General features: G+C 37.9%; 1 protein-coding gene across 4 annotated transcripts; it reads left to right on the forward strand.

Annotated features, from left to right (window-relative positions):
* Nucleotides 1-218: 218 nt before the first annotated feature.
* On the forward strand, nucleotides 219-11,051 carry LOC105042475 (BTB/POZ and MATH domain-containing protein 4). Of its 4 annotated transcripts, none has more exons than XM_010919706.4 (5): nucleotides 219-867; nucleotides 2,488-2,833; nucleotides 2,941-3,217; nucleotides 9,473-9,639; nucleotides 10,738-11,051. In XM_010919706.4, the coding sequence occupies exons 1-5, from the start codon at nucleotides 467-469 to the stop codon at nucleotides 10,792-10,794; spliced, it is 1,248 nt and encodes a 415-aa protein (XP_010918008.1). In that variant the 5' UTR covers nucleotides 219-466; the 3' UTR covers nucleotides 10,795-11,051. The 4 variants fall into 4 exon arrangements, 3 of the variants coding, with proteins under 3 accessions (XP_010918008.1, XP_029119656.1, XP_010918009.1); XR_003800511.2 differs by lacking the exon at nucleotides 10,738-11,051 and adding an exon at nucleotides 8,819-9,029 and having other exon boundaries at nucleotides 220-867; nucleotides 9,473-9,612; XM_029263823.2 differs by lacking the exon at nucleotides 10,738-11,051 and having other exon boundaries at nucleotides 9,430-9,646.
* The last annotated feature ends 6,608 nt before the right edge of the window (nucleotides 11,052-17,659 follow it).

Consider the following 17,659-nt stretch of genomic DNA (forward strand, 5'->3'; position numbering starts at 1 on the left):
AATTAGGTCCAAAATCTTTACCAGTCCCTGTTCTACAAAGCATCCAAGCAGTAAATTTCATCGTCTGCATTACGATTTACGCTACGTGTCACTAGAAATCAAAATTTTGATTTTTTTTTTTTTTAAATACGGGTTTCGTAGCGTTTGCTTATTTTATCCCCTTCTTTTCGCCCGTTTAAGTTTAAAATAAAACCGTTGCCATATAAAAAATCTGCCCCACTCCATGAGGACCATAACCAGAGAGATTTCGAAAACGAGAAAGTCCGATAAGAAGAGAGGGTGAGAACCCTAACCCCAATTCTCTCGATCGAATCGATAGGCCAGGCGATCTCCACCGATCCCCCAAATCCCTGCCGGATTCTCCCTCCCCTCCTCCGGTCCCGTTCCACTGCCGCCCCCAAGCCCCGTCCTCGGGCATCACCTTTGCCGCTGCGAATCCTTCCATGAGAAGCAATTCTTGGACGGAATGATTTCGGATATCGTCGTTCCGCTGGAGAAGGACCTCTCTATCTCGCCGACGAGCTCCCGTTCTGTGACGGAGACCGTGAACGGCTCCCACAAGTTCGTGATACAGGGGTACTCCCTTGCCAAGGGCATGGGGGTCGGGAAGCACATAGCCAGCGATACCTTCACGGTGGGAGGGTTCCAGTGGGCGATCTACTTCTATCCCGATGGGAAGAACCCTGAGGACAATTCGACCTATGTCTCGGTTTTCATCGCTCTGGCAAGCGAAGGCACTGACGTCAGGGCACTCTTCGAGCTGACCCTCGTGGACCAGAGCGGGAAGGGGAAGCATAAGGTCCATAGCCACTTTGATCGGTCGCTGGAGAGCGGGCCATATACCCTCAAGTACCGGGGGAGCATGTGGTAAGGATTGGAGAAAATTTTCTTGTTCTTTCTTCCAAAGAATTTAGGTTTTCTTAAACATTATTATGATTCAATTTTTGGTATCGTTAATTCATTGCGGAGAGCGCAGGTTAAATTCTGATTTGGATCCTGACTTGATGACGGTGTTGTGAATTGCTGTTGATATTTAGCATGGTCCTCTTTGCATTTCATGGTCATACTTTCTATTATTGTAACTTATGTGGCCTTTTAGCTCTTTTCTTTTAATTTTTAACAAAATATTTATTTTTGTTTGAACTTTGCTGAATTGATGAATAAATAGCGAGTTCTTTCAGTTCTTCTGAAATGAAACGAGTTCTGATGTGGAACTTTCTGATTGTTGTCACAGTAGGAAAATATTCAAGAAACCATAAGAGCATGAGCTCCTTCCTGGTGGAATTGCATTGTGTTGGCTGAGGGTAGATATTGAGCTCATTTGAATGTTGACTTTTCGGGGATTTTTGATATTTGGCTGAGAACCTGTAGCACACTTGGTGTTGCAAAGATGGATGGAATGATTTCTCCTACTTCAAGGAAAATGGGATATATTTTAAAGTCGCTGAGAACCTTCCTCTAATAATATTTCATAATTCAACAAGATGCAAACCTTCCTCTAATAATGGTTACAATTCAGTAACTTTGCTTGCATTGGCATGGGCAGTTATCTCCCAAGTCAAAAATTCGAATTTTAGGAGGTTAAATGGAAGAATATTGATACCCTATTTTATGCTGTAAAAATATTTGGTTAGTTTCTTAAAATATCTTATTTTAATGCTTAGAAATTATGACAGTTTAGTTGGATTAAAGGCATAACAGTACAATAGTATTAGAGAAATGCATTAACTCATTAGACTAAGTTTTGATCCAGTAGTTACAAATTTGACAAGCACTAATTCATTGTCCCAAGGGAAAATGGAGTTAGAGTTTTGTGTCATGCTGACTGTCTTCATGTCCTCTAGCATCCTCTGTGGATAAGGAAAATTTTTCTATGTTTGCCCCATGTAGAATGTAAAGACTTCATTCGGTACATACTTTATATAGCTCTAAGTGGAACAATACTGATGCCTTTTGAGCCTTCAAGCAGTAAAGATATATTGTAATCATGCCTTATCATTTGGCTACTAAGAAATTGTATAATCTTAACTGGATAGAAGACAGATGAAAAATATAAAATATTATGAGTAAAATGCACACTTTTATGGGTGAAAATTTGATTCATTTTGTATCGTTAACAACCATGACTTCCACCTCCAGAGAGAGAGAGAAAGAGAGTTGAATTTCTGTCAAGCAGACTGCATCTAGACATCTGGCATCCTACATGGTCAATGGAACATTTTTGTTCTTTTGTTATTTTTACATGAAAAATGTCAGCATATTTTTTTTAAAAATTTTTCAGTAATTTGAATATTATGTGACTAAGAGGGGTATGATTTATATTGTTAAAAATCTTGTCAAGATGAAGGTGCACGGATCATGTGTGTGTAGCATCCATTTAACTTGCTTTTCAAATAGATTTTTTTATTAAGAGCTTAGCAATGTATTTATATCGCCCTTCCTGATAAATACCTGATCTGATGATGTTGGTTTACATGTTCTCTCCAGGGGTTATAAGCGATTTTTCAGACGAACTGCACTTGAGACATCAGATTACCTCAAAGATGATTGCTTGAAAATCAATTGCACTGTTGGTGTTGTGGTGTCAGTTATGGATTCACCTAGATTACACTCGATACAGGTTCCAGAATCTGATATAGGAATGCATTTTGGTATGCTTCTGGATAAGCAGGAAGGATCTGATGTTGTTTTTGATGTTGCTGGCGAGAAATTTCATGCTCATAAATTGGTGTTAGCTGCTCGATCCCCTGTGTTTAGAGCTCAATTTTTTGATGAATTGGATTGTGAAAAGAATGAGATTGTTGTTACAGATATGGAGCCTAAGGTTTTTGAGGTAGGGAGTTTTTATCCTCTCTTTTATTTGACTTATTGCAGCTAATAGTTGTTGCACTTTCCTTGACTTTTCACACAATAATTCATGTTGCTCTCTACCATGGCCAGGCAATGCTGCATTTTATATATAGAGATACCTTTGTTGAAGATGATGCATTGATCGCATCAAGTTCTCCTGTTTCTTCTGTGTCCGACACTTTGGCTGGAAAATTATTAGCTGCAGCAGATAAGTATGGCTTGGAAAGGCTTCAATTGATGTGCGAGTCTTATCTTTGCAAAGATATATCTGTGAATTCAGTTGCTAGCACCCTTGCATTGGCTGATCGACATCATGCTATGGAACTTAAGGCTGCTTGTCTTAAATTTGCTGCAGAGAACCTTGCAGGTACTCGCCATTTTCTCTTTCCTGTTCATGTATCCTATTTTTTTATAAGGAAGTGCTGAATAATATGTTCTTCAGGTTTCATTTTCCCCTGCATTGAGCAATGTTACCTTACACCGTGCTTATCTCTCATTTAAAGATATAAGCATGAACCACCACCCTCCCCACCCCACCCCAAAAAATCCTATTGGCTAGCCCATACCTATCCTTTTGTCATTGCATAGGTTTGGATGTGATCGAAGTGCATCTAGTTACGATCAGCCACATGGAACTAATTTTGGTATTGGGTGTTTGTTGTCCTATAATTGGGGCTAGGTGTATACATATTTCTTGTTTTAGGCATCTGTTCAACCTGTATCTGACAAGGACCCAGATTTTTGCCATGCCTAAGTGGGAATTGGTTAGTACCTATGCCTGAGTGGGAATTGGTTAATACCCTGCATACCAAATGTGATAAACAGGATGTTGGTAACAGTAAGAGGGCAAAATGGTGATGTAAAGAACACATGAACTTTACACGAAAGAAGAGACTTCAGTCTGTTTAATTAAATTGCTTGCATTAATTATGTCTGACATGGATTGAAGATCAAGATACATTTGTGTGTAGAATTTGTCTGACCTCTTTGTTCAGGCAATTTACCACTTGCTGGCAAAGCTTGTTAGAAGAAACATCAGATCCCTGGCCAAACCTGATCCATTGTTGATGGACACTTGAGTTGAAGATGATGAACTTGGCTATGAATTGTACCAAGCCTATTTTTTTAATTATTCCTCCAATTATGAAAATGAAAATTTTGTCTTCATATTAAAAGCATTTGATCTAAGTAAACCCTGATGTTTACCATCATACTGGATAAAAGCTATCTATCTAGAGAGGTTTCATACATTTCTTAGATTGGATAAATATACCATCTGGAGTTTGATCCTTGGTAGCATGAACTTCTATATAGCATTTCTTTGGAAACCCTTTCAACACCTTTATATGCATTCCCATATTCCTTTTCCCAGGAGAAATCCGCTTCCATACACCATCGCCTGAAGTTCTCTCACTCTCGTTCTTGCACTTCCACCTACTTCTAATCAAACTTGTCAAAAATAAAAGGCACACTTATGGTGACAAGACCCCCATATTACTCAAGGCTCTAGGCACAAAAAAGGGCTCTCATCTAAAGAAAGAAGGGCGTTAATTTATGAGAAGTTTAGTATTTGTTTCAAAAATAAATACAGTTCATATCTGAAAACAATACAAGTATTATAACATTAATCATTCAAGTTTTGACATCTTAACTCATGATCATCTTGAACATTAGATAACATGTTTCAAATCTTTCAAAATATCACATCAAAATACCACTTCATATAGCATGTTTTTAAAAAAGCTTTAAAGTTCAATCATGACAGCAAAATATCACTTCCTAAAATATGTTAAGTTTCTAAATAACACATAATACAAAAGACTAAATTACAAAACATCCTTGAGTAGGCCTTATTTATACAGGGTCTGATGGACCAAAATCAGCACCAAAAAAGCCGACAAAGCTTTAAAAGCATGGCTAAAAAAGGACAAGAAGATAAGTGCTAGACATTGGAGAGGTGCTCACCCAAACACTTCTTGCTTTGTTGCAGGTGCTTGAGTAGGCACCGTCTTATAGCTAAGGTTTGTAAAATTGGTATTATGTGCCGTATCGGTTACTGATTGGTATGGTATGGTACCTATTTGGTACTGTATTGATACATGGTGCATGGTGGCATATCAATCATCTGACTACTATAGCTTTTTCGTTATTTTTTTTTTTATTTTTTGGTTTTTCAATCTATTTCTATTTTTAACTATTATTTTAATATTTATGATTGCTTAGTTTGTGATTTTGATGTTGTTTTGAGGTCTTTGTGGACATGAAGTGGACTTGAAGTATAATTAAAGTACTTATAAGTGAATAAATATATATAATATAACAAATGGAGTCCATTTAATTCATTTAAAGTACAAAATACATATTGACTTCTAAAATTTTATGGAGTGTCTATGTTCCTTATAGATGCTGGGATCATGATCATAGTCCGGGCCTGTGTGATTACACCAAGTTTCTAGATAATTTTTGTCATAGTCTTGCATCCCACAATGTACACTTGCTGGAGAGCTGCCCTAATACTGGTCCTCTGTTTGATATTGGACTAACCATGTTAAGATCACGACATGAAATCTGACTTGTAAGATGCTTGTGGTTGTGGTGGGTAGTACCCATGAACACAATGCTTTAGATGAAGGATATTTATGTGAGTCATAGATTGTTTATGTGGAATAGGACCCGATGTATGAGTCGGATCTAAACACTTTTAAGGGCCCGACTATACATGCAAGGCCATCTGCAGCAGTAGCACCATGTTCCGATGGACCTTGAGGGGCCTATCTCCTACATGCAATGATATTGTCGTGGGCTCTGCTGGATCATGCACTCTAGTCCTTATCCTCTACAACATGAGTGTGCTGGGATTCAGTAGTAAATCAAAGACTACGGATCTAATGAGTCATGTTGTCGTACGATATCTTCCGCTATCTTCCTAGCCATGAGGTGCATCGTCAGTCAAAGTCTTTGGAGGGTTTATTGGTCACCAAATCAGAGAACAAACTCCTTATCAACTCTCTCAGTGGAATTATAATTTCCTATTCTTTTCTTTTTTTGCTTAGCCTTCTTTTTCCGGATGCTTCCATTTGCTCGGCTTTACTAGGTGGTTAGACTGCACCCACTGCCCTGAGTAGATGGGTGTCATGTTGCCTCTTCTTTGCATCTCTCTGTTAAATCTCTTGGAGCATGTCTTGCACATGGAGCCCTGTGATGATCAGCTCTCCCGACCTTCGTGGTTGCTCGACTAGACGTGAGCATGGCATGTATTATTCTGCCTACTGTTCTGCATTTACCTCCGGTCCCCATTGCTATGAAACTGGCCAGTCAAGGAGACAATCCTGGCTTATCTAGCTTTTGCTACTATTGATGGTCCTTAAGTCAACCAATCATCGAATCTGCTTCATTATAGATAAGGTTATTGTGAAGCGGATCATCGTACTTCAACTCCACTTCCTCTTCAATACATTTCAATATGAGGTGCAGATTGTAATGGACATACAGAAGATTGTTCAGGCACTTTGCATGAGACTGTTCTTGTGTTTGCTAGGAGCAAGGGCAAAGGTAGATCAGTTGGGCCCACAGGCAATAGGGAAGACTGTTTGCATGAGGATCCAGATTGCCAATCTTCTCAGGTTTCTAGATGACTGCTCAAAGTGGAACCACCAATTAGTTGCAAATGCAATCAAGAAAATTGTATACTAGACACCACTAATCATAAAACATTAAACCAATTATTGTTGGTGTCTAAAAATATCTAGATTCATGTTTTTCTGCTTGCCATAGTTGGCTCGTTGTCGAAGCTATGGAAGCCTTCCTTAAATGCTTTGGTGTATGAAGCAGACACATATTATATGATAATGTGTTACACAAATTGACAAAGTTGTGGTCCCGTATGACATTTAACATACCATACCTCTTTCAAACATCAAGGAGTGCAATATAATTTATGGCAAAATGGATGATTGCTGGCCTTACTGTCTTACCTTCTATGTACTTCCTCATTAGAGATAGCATCCATGTATGTTTATATATGAATTTGGTAATGGACTGGGCTGTCTCGACAACTTGTTTCACCCTATGAATCTTTTTGATGTCCATCAACATCTTATCAATGTAGTATTTGGCACATGAGTCTAAAAAATATTCACCTATTTATCAGAATCTCCCTGACGGTTTTATACTGTGATCCATTATCTTTAACCACTTGCATAACATTCTGCTTCTCTATTTGATCAATAACATTCTCCATCAAACTAAGGATGTAATGCACGTCGTGCATCTCATTTGAAGTATCAATTGACCTATCGAAAAATATTTTCAGGTCACAATAGTTAGGAAATTGATGATGCTTTGCCTGCTAGGATCTATCCAATCCTTGCATATCAGAGTCAGTCCGTAGGTATCCTATTTGCTTGGGTAGGAGCCTATCCACTTCATTAACTCATTATTGTCTAATAGCTCATCATATGTCTTTCAATCCCAGAGGATCTATACCTTTATTCTCTCTTTGAATGGAGTTGATAGTAGACAAATAGTACCTGTTGTCCAGGGATATAGTTGAGGTGGAACTATGATGCAATAGCTTTCCATCTCTTTTCTCTTAATACAATCATATTGTCAATCCTATGTTGCTTTCAATTTTTGCTGGAAAGGGCATGTGAATCTACATTGTGGTGGCAGCCCCTACTAGTGTGTCTCTAGGCTTTTTCCCCTTCTTTCTGCCAAAGGTCCCAAACATAGAGGCTGTCTGGTTGCCGCCTCTATCAATAACCTCGTTGATTAATGAGGTCCTCTTGTAGGTTGAATTTGCTTTGGTGGACTTGGACCTAGAATCTGACTCATTATGAGAGCCCAAGTTATCTTGTGCCTAGCAACCTCCTCCCTCTGCCCTTGATCATTCAAACTCTCTTACATGGCAACCTAAATCTATGCTTCCTCTATGCCTTCCAAAATGGATGTCTTGTGGTCCTCTATAGATCTGTTCACAAGCTGGATGACCTACCTGATGCTCTCAAGCTCGAAGGCTTTTGGATGGGCTTGATCCTAGATTTTAAGCTCATCTGGCCAAGCAGGGCCTGAAATATGAGCTCACCTATTAATCAGGTGGTGCTTGAAATTAGGCCTTGAAGCCTGGCCTAGCCTGGCTCAAATTTTAAGTGATATGGTAAATAGGTAACCTTAGGGTTGATTCAAGATTATTGAGGCCAATACATTGCCACCTCCTATTAAGGAGAGAGCAACATTTTGTTTGGCCCCCACCATGGATGGCACCTAGTGCCTTGACTATCGTGGACCCTCCTGTGAGCCGCTCCATTGCACCCGTCACCCTCTATCCATGCTCTGACGAGATGCCATTGGGTTTTGCTGTCAATAGACAGGTGCCACATATTTCTTTCCTCCTGCCTCCCTCCTTCCTCATCCTCCTCCCTTCTCTCCCGTTCAAGTGCCATGGATTTCTCCCCTCCCTCTCCCACCTGGATGCCATCTTCGAGTGCCTTTCTCTCCCACGAGGACAAGCTTCCCTCCCTTCCATCTGCATCAAGCCAAATGTTCTCTTACTTTCATATTTTTTAAATTAAAAAAATTAAGAAAGCATGAGACCCAGCCCAAAGCTTGATGCCCGAGAAAGTACTGGCCTTGGGCCTAAGAAGTAGGCCTGAAGGCTGGGTTAGCCGGGCTGGGCCAGGCTTAGACCTTACTGATTTTAGTTATACCTTGGGCTAAAGCCTAGCTTAAACCTGGAACCACAGAGAACTATTGGTAAGTTCCAGTATCTTCCAATACACAGTCTCATTCGGAAGCTTGTTTGACGACCCTCCCAACCATAGACTTGCAAAATGTTGATTAGGTGAAAGCAATTTTTGAGCATATCTATCTTGAATCACATAATGCAATTTGCTTGTTTATTTATCTGTTTTTTATTTATCTTTTAATAAGACTTGTGCAGTGCTGAAAAGTAATGCATGATGTTGAGCAGGTAGATATGGTGGGTGGATATAATCTTTTTTGGGAAGGCAGGTTGTTTTGGAGTATCAGGTCCTACTATGGACGGATGGGCACGTCATGATAGAAGGTCAACTTGGAGGTGCTACATTACTAACACAGGCAGTTTCAGAGTGCAAAGACATTTGATATAGTCTTGACAGCTAGATGCCTTCATTATTAGATGTTTTTGAGGGCCTCCATGTGTAAGTGGAAGCTTGCTGTGGCGGGATTGCTGTCGTGTGGGATTAAGTATTTTATTCCCCTTCTTGGAAGGAACCCAAATGCCGAGCAATATAAGCATTATTCAAAATTCTAAAATCATAATTCCAAATTGAAATATGAGGCTTGCCAATGAGCGTGTCATTTGCTGCTGCAAACTTTACATTCTCACCCCCATTCTAGCTCTCTAATGATTTCTTTCTAGCTATCATAATTTGATATTTTCTAAATTTGGCTATAGGAGATGTTTTGACACTGGAGGGTAGTCATTTACTGGAGTTATTGGCAAAGAAGTATCTTGTTGTTTCTGCCAAAAAAAATTTCAAATAGTTGGGAATTCTGAACCAATAGTTTGAATCCCAAGGATTCTGTGTTCTGTTGCAGTGCTTATCATTTGTCTGATGACGGCTATTATCGGTGCATGCAGCTGTGATGCGCTCAAATGGATTCCAGTATCTTAAAGACAATTGCCCGTCACTGCAGTCAGAACTCCTGAAGATCATTGCAGGTTGTGAAGAGGAATGTAGCAGCGGTGGAAAGAGCCGGAGTGTGTGGGCCCAGCTCTCAGATGGTGGTGATTCCAATGGCCGGAGGGTAAGGCCTAGGACTTGATCCAGAATGAATGCTCAGCTACTGATTTGTAAATGACAGCAATATTTGTCGAGAAAAGGGAAGAGAAACGACATTAGCTCTGTTGTTTCTGTTTTAGTGTGTTCCATGGATAATTGTTTAATGGCATGAATTGTAGGTCTTTTAGTAGGAGGAAATTTAAAGATAGAACTATCGGTAGTGCATTACCGAACAGAGGCTTGCTGTCTATATGACAAGAAGCAAGGTAAACCCAATGAAATTCTCCTGACTGTGACTCGCACAACACACTGTAAAACTGCAAATTGTTCATTTATTTGAGGTTTTCTTTGCTTGTTTCTTTGTAGCAAAGTTGGCCTCGGTCTTCTCATGAATTTAACATCCCCTTCTCTCTCTCTCTCTCTCTCTCCCTGTGTGTGTGTGTGTGTGTGTGTGTGTGTGTGTGGCTGCACGTGCTGATGAACGTATTGGGCATGCAAGGTCATTTCAATTTTGTCGATCATAGGACTGGAAATTTCAGTCCTGCTTATTGTTTTATGTTTGATGCTTCCAGGAACTTAGATTGAATTGTAAGAACCTTTTCACTGATGGAAGATTTACCTGGAGATAGATGGATTTATGTACTCCTGAAGAAAGCTGGCCACTCGTCTTGTAGTTCCTGCATGGCCTACCAGTCAATAGGGATCGTGAGAGTATGTATGTTTATGTGCACAGAGAGAGAGAGAGAGAGATGGACCTGCCTATATTTGAAAGACTGGATCTGGTCACTTCTCCCACCGTTAATCGGCACGTATCTTGAACTCATTAAACTACCAGTAACTGTAGCTAGATTTTTTTGCATCCAAAGAATGGAGAAGCATTAATTAATAGGATGGGATGTGCGAGGTCTAGGATCCGTAGCTTTGATGCACAGTGGCGATGCATATGACCGGTGCTTCATGGACATGTTGGATTTGTGAAGTTGGGCTTCATTTATGAAATTTGTAGAGAGAGCATGAATTTGATCAAACTGCCTATGCGGCTAGATTTCACTCTATTGTTTAGAGTTCTTGTTATATTGAAATCAATGTGTGCTGACTTTTTTCCTTTCTTTGTTTTGTTCAGACATTGTTAGGATGCCAGAGGATGGGGGAAGAAGTGTCGAGTTCTCTTGATGGCTAAAAAGCATTAATTGGCGCCCTCTAAGATCATTTGGTCACTGATATCACAGTATTAATGGCTTATGTTTTGCATGTTTGCAGGATTGTATCATTGTTCTTGATTATTAGATGGCTTTGAATAAAATTATAATGAAAGTTTTATGTTTGTTTCTTGCAATAAGACTGCATTTGTTTCTTTCGAAATGGAACTGTAAGAATGCAAATGAGCCCACATGGAATCAGCGGCTACCGAGCGTTTTACTTCTCACAGTTTTGCCATCACTTTGCTTGTCTCTGGGCTTGATATCTGAAGCATGCCAATTATTCATATGATCCTTTAAAGGCATCTGGAGGCCATAAGCCCTCCAACAAACAGCAACGATGGAGTGGAAATGGAAGATGATTTATAACGTATATTGCATGATGTGGACCAATTGATGTAAATCATACATTGTGATTTACATGGATGATAATTTACATTGGGATACTTTGCTTTTTGTATTTGGTATTTGTTTCAATTTTGTTTTGGATAATGATGGAAGGGATATTTAATCTTCATAATCCGGATAAAGGGCTTCTGTCCTTCAAGCAAGTTGAATTGCTCAACAATTAATGGTGGGAAATGAAAACAAATTTTTTATTTTTTTCAATAATGAGGAGATGAAAATAATTTTCTTAGGCGGCCAAAAGATGTCTTTTGAGCAATATTAAGCTCTTGATTTTAAACTTGGTAGAGGGCAACCTTGCAAACCCAGTAGAGAGTTTATCCATAAGCATTTATGTTTATTCACCCCTGAATTTCTATTTAAGTTGCATTTAGTAGTTGACAATCAACCTATTCAGATTGCCAACAATTTAATATAATAATCTATATTACTGTATTTGATATACTTTTTGGAGTAATATAGATTATCTTGATAATTCAGATTACCTTATAGAAGGTAATCCGAATTGCTTTGGAGAGGGGGGTTATTTAAATTACCACTTCTTTGGTAATATTAGAATAAAATTTTTGAACAAAATTATTCCTCAAAAAAATCATACAAAACCTATTATCCAATCCTCTCCCCTCCTCCCCTCATCTCCCCTCCGCATGCACTTTCGGTTCACGGCTCCTCCATCTCTCTTTGCCTATCTGCAGCTTCTCTACCTTTATTTTCCACCATCTCCTATGGCTCTTTTATGTCCGTTTCCATCATCCTCATAGCTCCATAATACTCATGGTTCTCCACACCCTTCGGTTTGCTATTATTCTGCACTGTTATCACGTTCATATCGCTTCCATTACTTCTCATTAAGAAAAAAAGAGTATCAAGATAAAATTATTGAAAATATTTTAAAAATTTAATTTCATATTATCGATAATATGATTGTCACAATAAATATATCAATCAAAATTTTTAATAATTATACTACAACATTACTTACATATATCAAATATAATAATCAATATTATTAATAATTTAATAATAATAATTTATTTTAAATATAATTTATATTATTTTTTAAAATTATCTGATAATGCATCAAATGCATCCTAATATTGTTCTCTATTGTTATTTGCCGCGAGGCAGCCCTCGCTCGATCCAATGCGACTAAAATTTATTTATTTATTTTTTTGATATTTGTATTTGTTCCCGCAGATAAGGTGTTCCTCATCCGGCGTCAAGTGTTTATCATACATATGCTAGCGTTTATCCGTTATTATTCATGTGGTATGGGAAGGTAGGAAGGCAGACAGCAATCATGCAGTTTTTTGTTTATTGTGTTTACTTTTGGTCGGTCAGCATTTATTCTTGAGTACTTGGTGTTTGTTCTCTCCAAACCGTCCGTATCCTTCTCCATTACTACGAGGCAAGCCTTACGTGATTGAGCATGGTCAGATTTTTTTTTTCTCTTTATTTTTATAATATTTATATTTAATTGCAGGATACTAGGCGTTTATATTTGGGGTTAAGTGTTTATTATGAATACATTGGTGTTCATTCTTGCAACATCAGTGTTTACCATCGTGGGGAATATAGGAAGGTAGAGAGTAGAAATTAGTTCTCTTTCTATAGCTTATACTGTTACTATTTGCTCAAGGCCTATTAGTGTTTATTCCTGAGCATTTAGCATTCATTCTCTCTGAATTTCCCATAATCCTTCTCTATTGTAGTGCTGCATGGTAGGTATTTATCTAGGAGCCGCAATCAAGAAGACCACAAATCAATTCACAACTGAAGAAGAAACATCATGCATTGGCTATTCAGAACCAGATCCAAAAAAATTATGATGTACCAGATCCAAAAAGATTAGAACAAAATTTAGAATTGTGTCAATTGAAAATATGGAGAATATCTAACAAAATTACATGCATTTTATCATATAATTATTATGGACTCGTGATCCAAAACAAAATTTACAAATCATTGGCTCTAGGCTTCCCTCCTCATGTCCTAAGAGATGGGCATGAGCATGTGAGGTGCTAGGGTGCAATTAAGTCGAGCTAGAGGCTTGAGTTTGATTCAGTTTAAAATATTTGGGTTTGCAATTCGACTCGAAATTGATCAAACCTTAATATTCTAAGCTCGAATTTGACTCGATAAAAAAAAAGAATATTCGATATTGACTCTACTTGACTTTCAATCAACCTATACTCAAGTTCAAGTTTAAATTGAATTCAAACCTTAACCTACTCATTACATACATACATACATACATACGTACATATATACATACATACATACACATATATACATACACACACACACACACATACATATATATATATATATATATATATATATATATATATATATATATATATATATATATATAAAATAAAAATATAGATAAATTTGAATAGGCTTGCAAGCCTTCGAGCTGAGTATCTTACTATTTAAACTTAATTTAAAAAATTATTTAAGCTATGCAAGCTCGATAGTAGTCGAGTCAAGTCGAGCTCAAGTAACTTGTGACTAGCTTGACTCATTTATACCCTTAGCAGATATTGCTCCTTAGATTGATTTTGATGATTACAAAGCAGTTGAAGGAGTACTAATGTTTTTCACTTGAAAAAGACATTTTGCTCTTCAAGAGTAAAATTGTAATTTTACCAAAACTCTGATTTGAAAGCATCAAATGATAGAACAAAAGATTTGTGATCCATTGGCGAAAATTTTATTGTTTTTGGACTTGTATTTTGAAAGATATGCATGTTTGAAAATCATGAGTCGACCCATGAGTCAACTCATGGCACATGAGCTGTTTGGCACGCAGATTTTTTGGCTTGGCACAACCTGTGAGTCGACCCATGAGTCGACCCCCAAGGCATGAGTCGACCCCTGCAGTTTTTAGACCAAAAATCACAGAACCTTGTTTTCTGGTGATTCTCTGATGTTCTTCTACAGAGGTAGACCCATGAGTCGACCCCCAGGCATGAGTCGACCCATGAGTCGACCCCTGTGACGGAATTTTTTCGCAATGGCTAGTTTTTAACCCGTTTTAAGTGCTTTTAATGCTCATTTATTATGGTCTAACGGCTCTTTTTCAGCCTAGAATGTTTTTCACTATTTCTTGAAGCTATAAAAGGGACAAAAAGGTGGAAATCAACAAGGAGAATAAAAAGAAGAATAAGAAGAACAAAAGAGAGGATTCAAAGGGAGAGATTTTGAAAAAGAGATTTCAAACCAACGTTTCAGCCCTAAGCAAGAGCTCATTCAAAGCTTTCAAGAAGCCTTTAATCCAAGCTCACCAATTCCTCAAGTGCACTTTCAAGTCTTCATCCACCTTGAGGAAATCCAAAAAGGATCTTCTTCTCTTAAGTAAAGTGTATTTAAAGTTATATTCGCTCATTGAAGGAGCTTTTTTTTGTGCTTAATTGTGCTATAAATTGTTATACTCAGTTTGAGTGATTGGTTTTGTTTTGGAAGGGTTCCAAAACAAGGGAAGGTTGATCCGAACCTTGAATCGGAGTGTATAGAATTGGCTTGTACCCGAAAAATAAATGGACTAGCTTGGGATAGCTAGAGTCGGAGTTTTCGACGTTTGTATTCGGGTTGAATACAAGATTAGTGGATTGGAATTCCCATGTAGGAGCTTGGGGAGTGGATGTAGGTGCAAGGTTGGCACCGAACCACTATAAATCCTTTTGTTTGTGGGTGCCTAATTGCTCTTCTTTAACTTTTCATTATTTTCTTGCATTCTAGCTTTTAGCCATTAGCCTTGAATTAATCTTACTCTCCATATTTATTTAGCTTTATCAAATATTTCTCATAAGTCATAAGTTAAGCTTAAAATATTTAGAAACCCAATTCACCCCCCTCTTGGGTTGCATAGCTGGGCAGCAAGTGGTATCAGAGCCCGGTGCTCTAGCCCTTCTTTGATCTAAACAATCAAAGAGCCAAAGATCTATGGCAACCCATGTCGGCACTTCTCTAGCCGAGGGGCAATCCACCAACCGACCTCCACTTTTCAATGGGTCTAATTACACCTATTGGAAAGCTCGGATGAAAATATTCATTCAAGCACTCGACTATGATATATGAAGTATCATAGTGAACGGTCCTCACACACCCACTAAAATTATAGATGGTGAGGAATCAACCAAACCCGAGAAAGAATGGGATGAAGTTGATAAGAAGATGGCCCAATTAAATGCTAAAGCAATGAATATTCTTTATTGTGCTCTTGATGCTAATGAATTTAATCGTATTTCTACTTGCTCATCTGCTAAAGAAATATGGGATATGTTAGAAGTAACCCATGATGGAACCAATCAAGTAAAGGAGTCTAAAATCAACATGCTTGTGCATAAATATGAATTGTTTAAAATGGAGCATGATGAGTCCATAACTGGAATGTTTACTCGCTTTACTGATATTATTAATGGTTTAAAGAGTCTTAGCAAGTCCTATACTAACGGTGAGCTTGTAAGAAAGATTCTCAGGTCCTTACCAAAAACTTGGGAAGCCAAAGTGACTGCCATTCAAGAAGCTAAGGACTTGAACATTCTATCCTTGGAAGAGCTTCTAGGATCATTGATGACTCATGAGCTGAGCATGAAGCAACATCAAGAGAAAGAAGTCAAAAAGAAAAGAACCATTGCCCTCAAATCCACAGCTCCACCAGATGAAGAAACTGATGACACTGAAGACGAAGAACAGGATGAAGAGATGGCACTCATTACCCGAAGATTCAAAAAATTTTTGAGAAAAAGAAAACAGGAGATGAGGAAGAGGCCATTCACAAAAGGAGAACAGAGCAAAGAAAAAGAGAAAGACCAACCCCTTATCTGCTACGAATGTAAGAAGCCGGGACACTTCAAATCCGAATGCCCTCAGTTGAAGAAAGGTCCCAAGAAGTACAAGAAGAAGGCCATGATGGCCACTTGGAGTGCGAGTGATGACTCAAGCTCCGACGAGGAAAACTCAACCGAACAAGCCAACCTGTGCCTTATGGCACACGAAAATGAGGTAATTTCTGAAGCTCCTAGTGACTTTACATTTGAAGAATTTCATGAAGCATTCTATGATTTAGTTGATGAATTAAAGAAACTAGGGATGAAGAACAAAGATCTAAAATTGAAAAATCAATCTTTATTGAAACAAACTGAAAATATTTCAATTGAAAAATCCATCCTGCTTCAAGAAAATCAAAGCTTAAAGAATGAAATTGCCAAGCTAAAACCAATAGTAGAAAAGTTCACCTTGAGTTCAAATAAACTCAATATGATTCTTGATAACCAAAAAGCCGTATATGATAAGGCTGGACTTGGCTATAACCCCTTGAAGAAACAAAAATATCTGAAAAATATTTATGTAAACTCTTTAAGTAACAAGTCTTCTAATATTACTTGCTTCAAATGTGGTAGAGTAGGACATAAGTCATACACTTGCTTCTCTAACAAGTCTGCAAACTCAACTATAAAGAAAATATGGGTTCCAAAAGGAACCATTATGACTAACCAAACAGGACCCAAGAAAGCTTGGGTACCTAAAACAAAAACTTGACTTTTACTTGCAGGTGTGTCTAGCATCCCAAGGAGGAAACAGGAAATGGTATCTTGACAGTGGATGCTCGAGACACATGATTGGTGATGAATCCCAATTCATCACTCTTGATGCTAAGGATGGAGGGATGGTCACCTTTGGAGACAATGGCAAAGGAAAGATCATCGGTATAGGTAACATTGGTATCACTCCCTCCAAATACATTGAAAATATTTTGTTAGTAGATGGTTTAAAGCATAACTTACTAAGCATTAGTCAATTTTGTGATAAAGGATATAAGGTTGTTTTTGAATCATCTGTTTGCATTGTAACTAGTCCTATTAATGATGGTATTAAATTTATTGGACATAGACATGGTAATGTTTATATGGTAGATTTAAATGATTTAGCCAAAATAAATATGCAATGCCTAGTATCCTTGAATGCTAAAGCTAATGAGACTAGTTGGCTTTGGCATCGCAGACTTGCACACATTAGCATGCATTCTCTTTCAAAATTAATTAAGAAAGAATTAGTTCTTGGTTTGTCAAAACTGAATTTTGAAAAGGATAGAATTTGTGATGCATGCCAACTAGGTAAACAAACAAGAGTTTCATTTAAATCCAAAAATATTGTTTCAACCTCTAGACCTTTGGAGCTTTTGCATATGGACTTATTTGGACCTACTAGAACCACTAGTCTAGGAGGAAAACGATATGGTTTTGTAATTATAGATGATTACTCTCGTTTTACTTGGATTTTCTTTTTAGCACACAAAGATGAAACTTTTCATGTTTTCACTAAATTTTATCAAAAAGTCACTAATGAGAAAGGACTTTCAATTCAAAATATTCGAAGCGATCATGGAACTGAATTTGAAAATCAAGACTTTGAAAATTTTTGTGATGAAAAGGA

Source organism: Elaeis guineensis, chromosome 3 (genome assembly GCF_000442705.2).
Source record: "Elaeis guineensis isolate ETL-2024a chromosome 3, EG11, whole genome shotgun sequence".
Lineage (NCBI taxonomy): Eukaryota > Viridiplantae > Streptophyta > Magnoliopsida > Arecales > Arecaceae > Elaeis > Elaeis guineensis.

Bases quoted from the DNA above. Each gene is read 5' to 3' on its own strand.
- LOC105042475 (XM_010919706.4), top strand. From the start codon at position 467: ATGATTTCGGATATCGTCGTTCCGCTGGAGAAGGACCTCTCTATCTCG. The intron at 2,834-2,940 runs GTAGGGAGTTTT...TACCATGGCCAG, and splicing joins TGGAGCCTAAGGTTTTTGAG to GCAATGCTGCATTTTATATA. The intron at 3,218-9,472 runs GTACTCGCCATT...CGGTGCATGCAG, and splicing joins TGCTGCAGAGAACCTTGCAG to CTGTGATGCGCTCAAATGGA.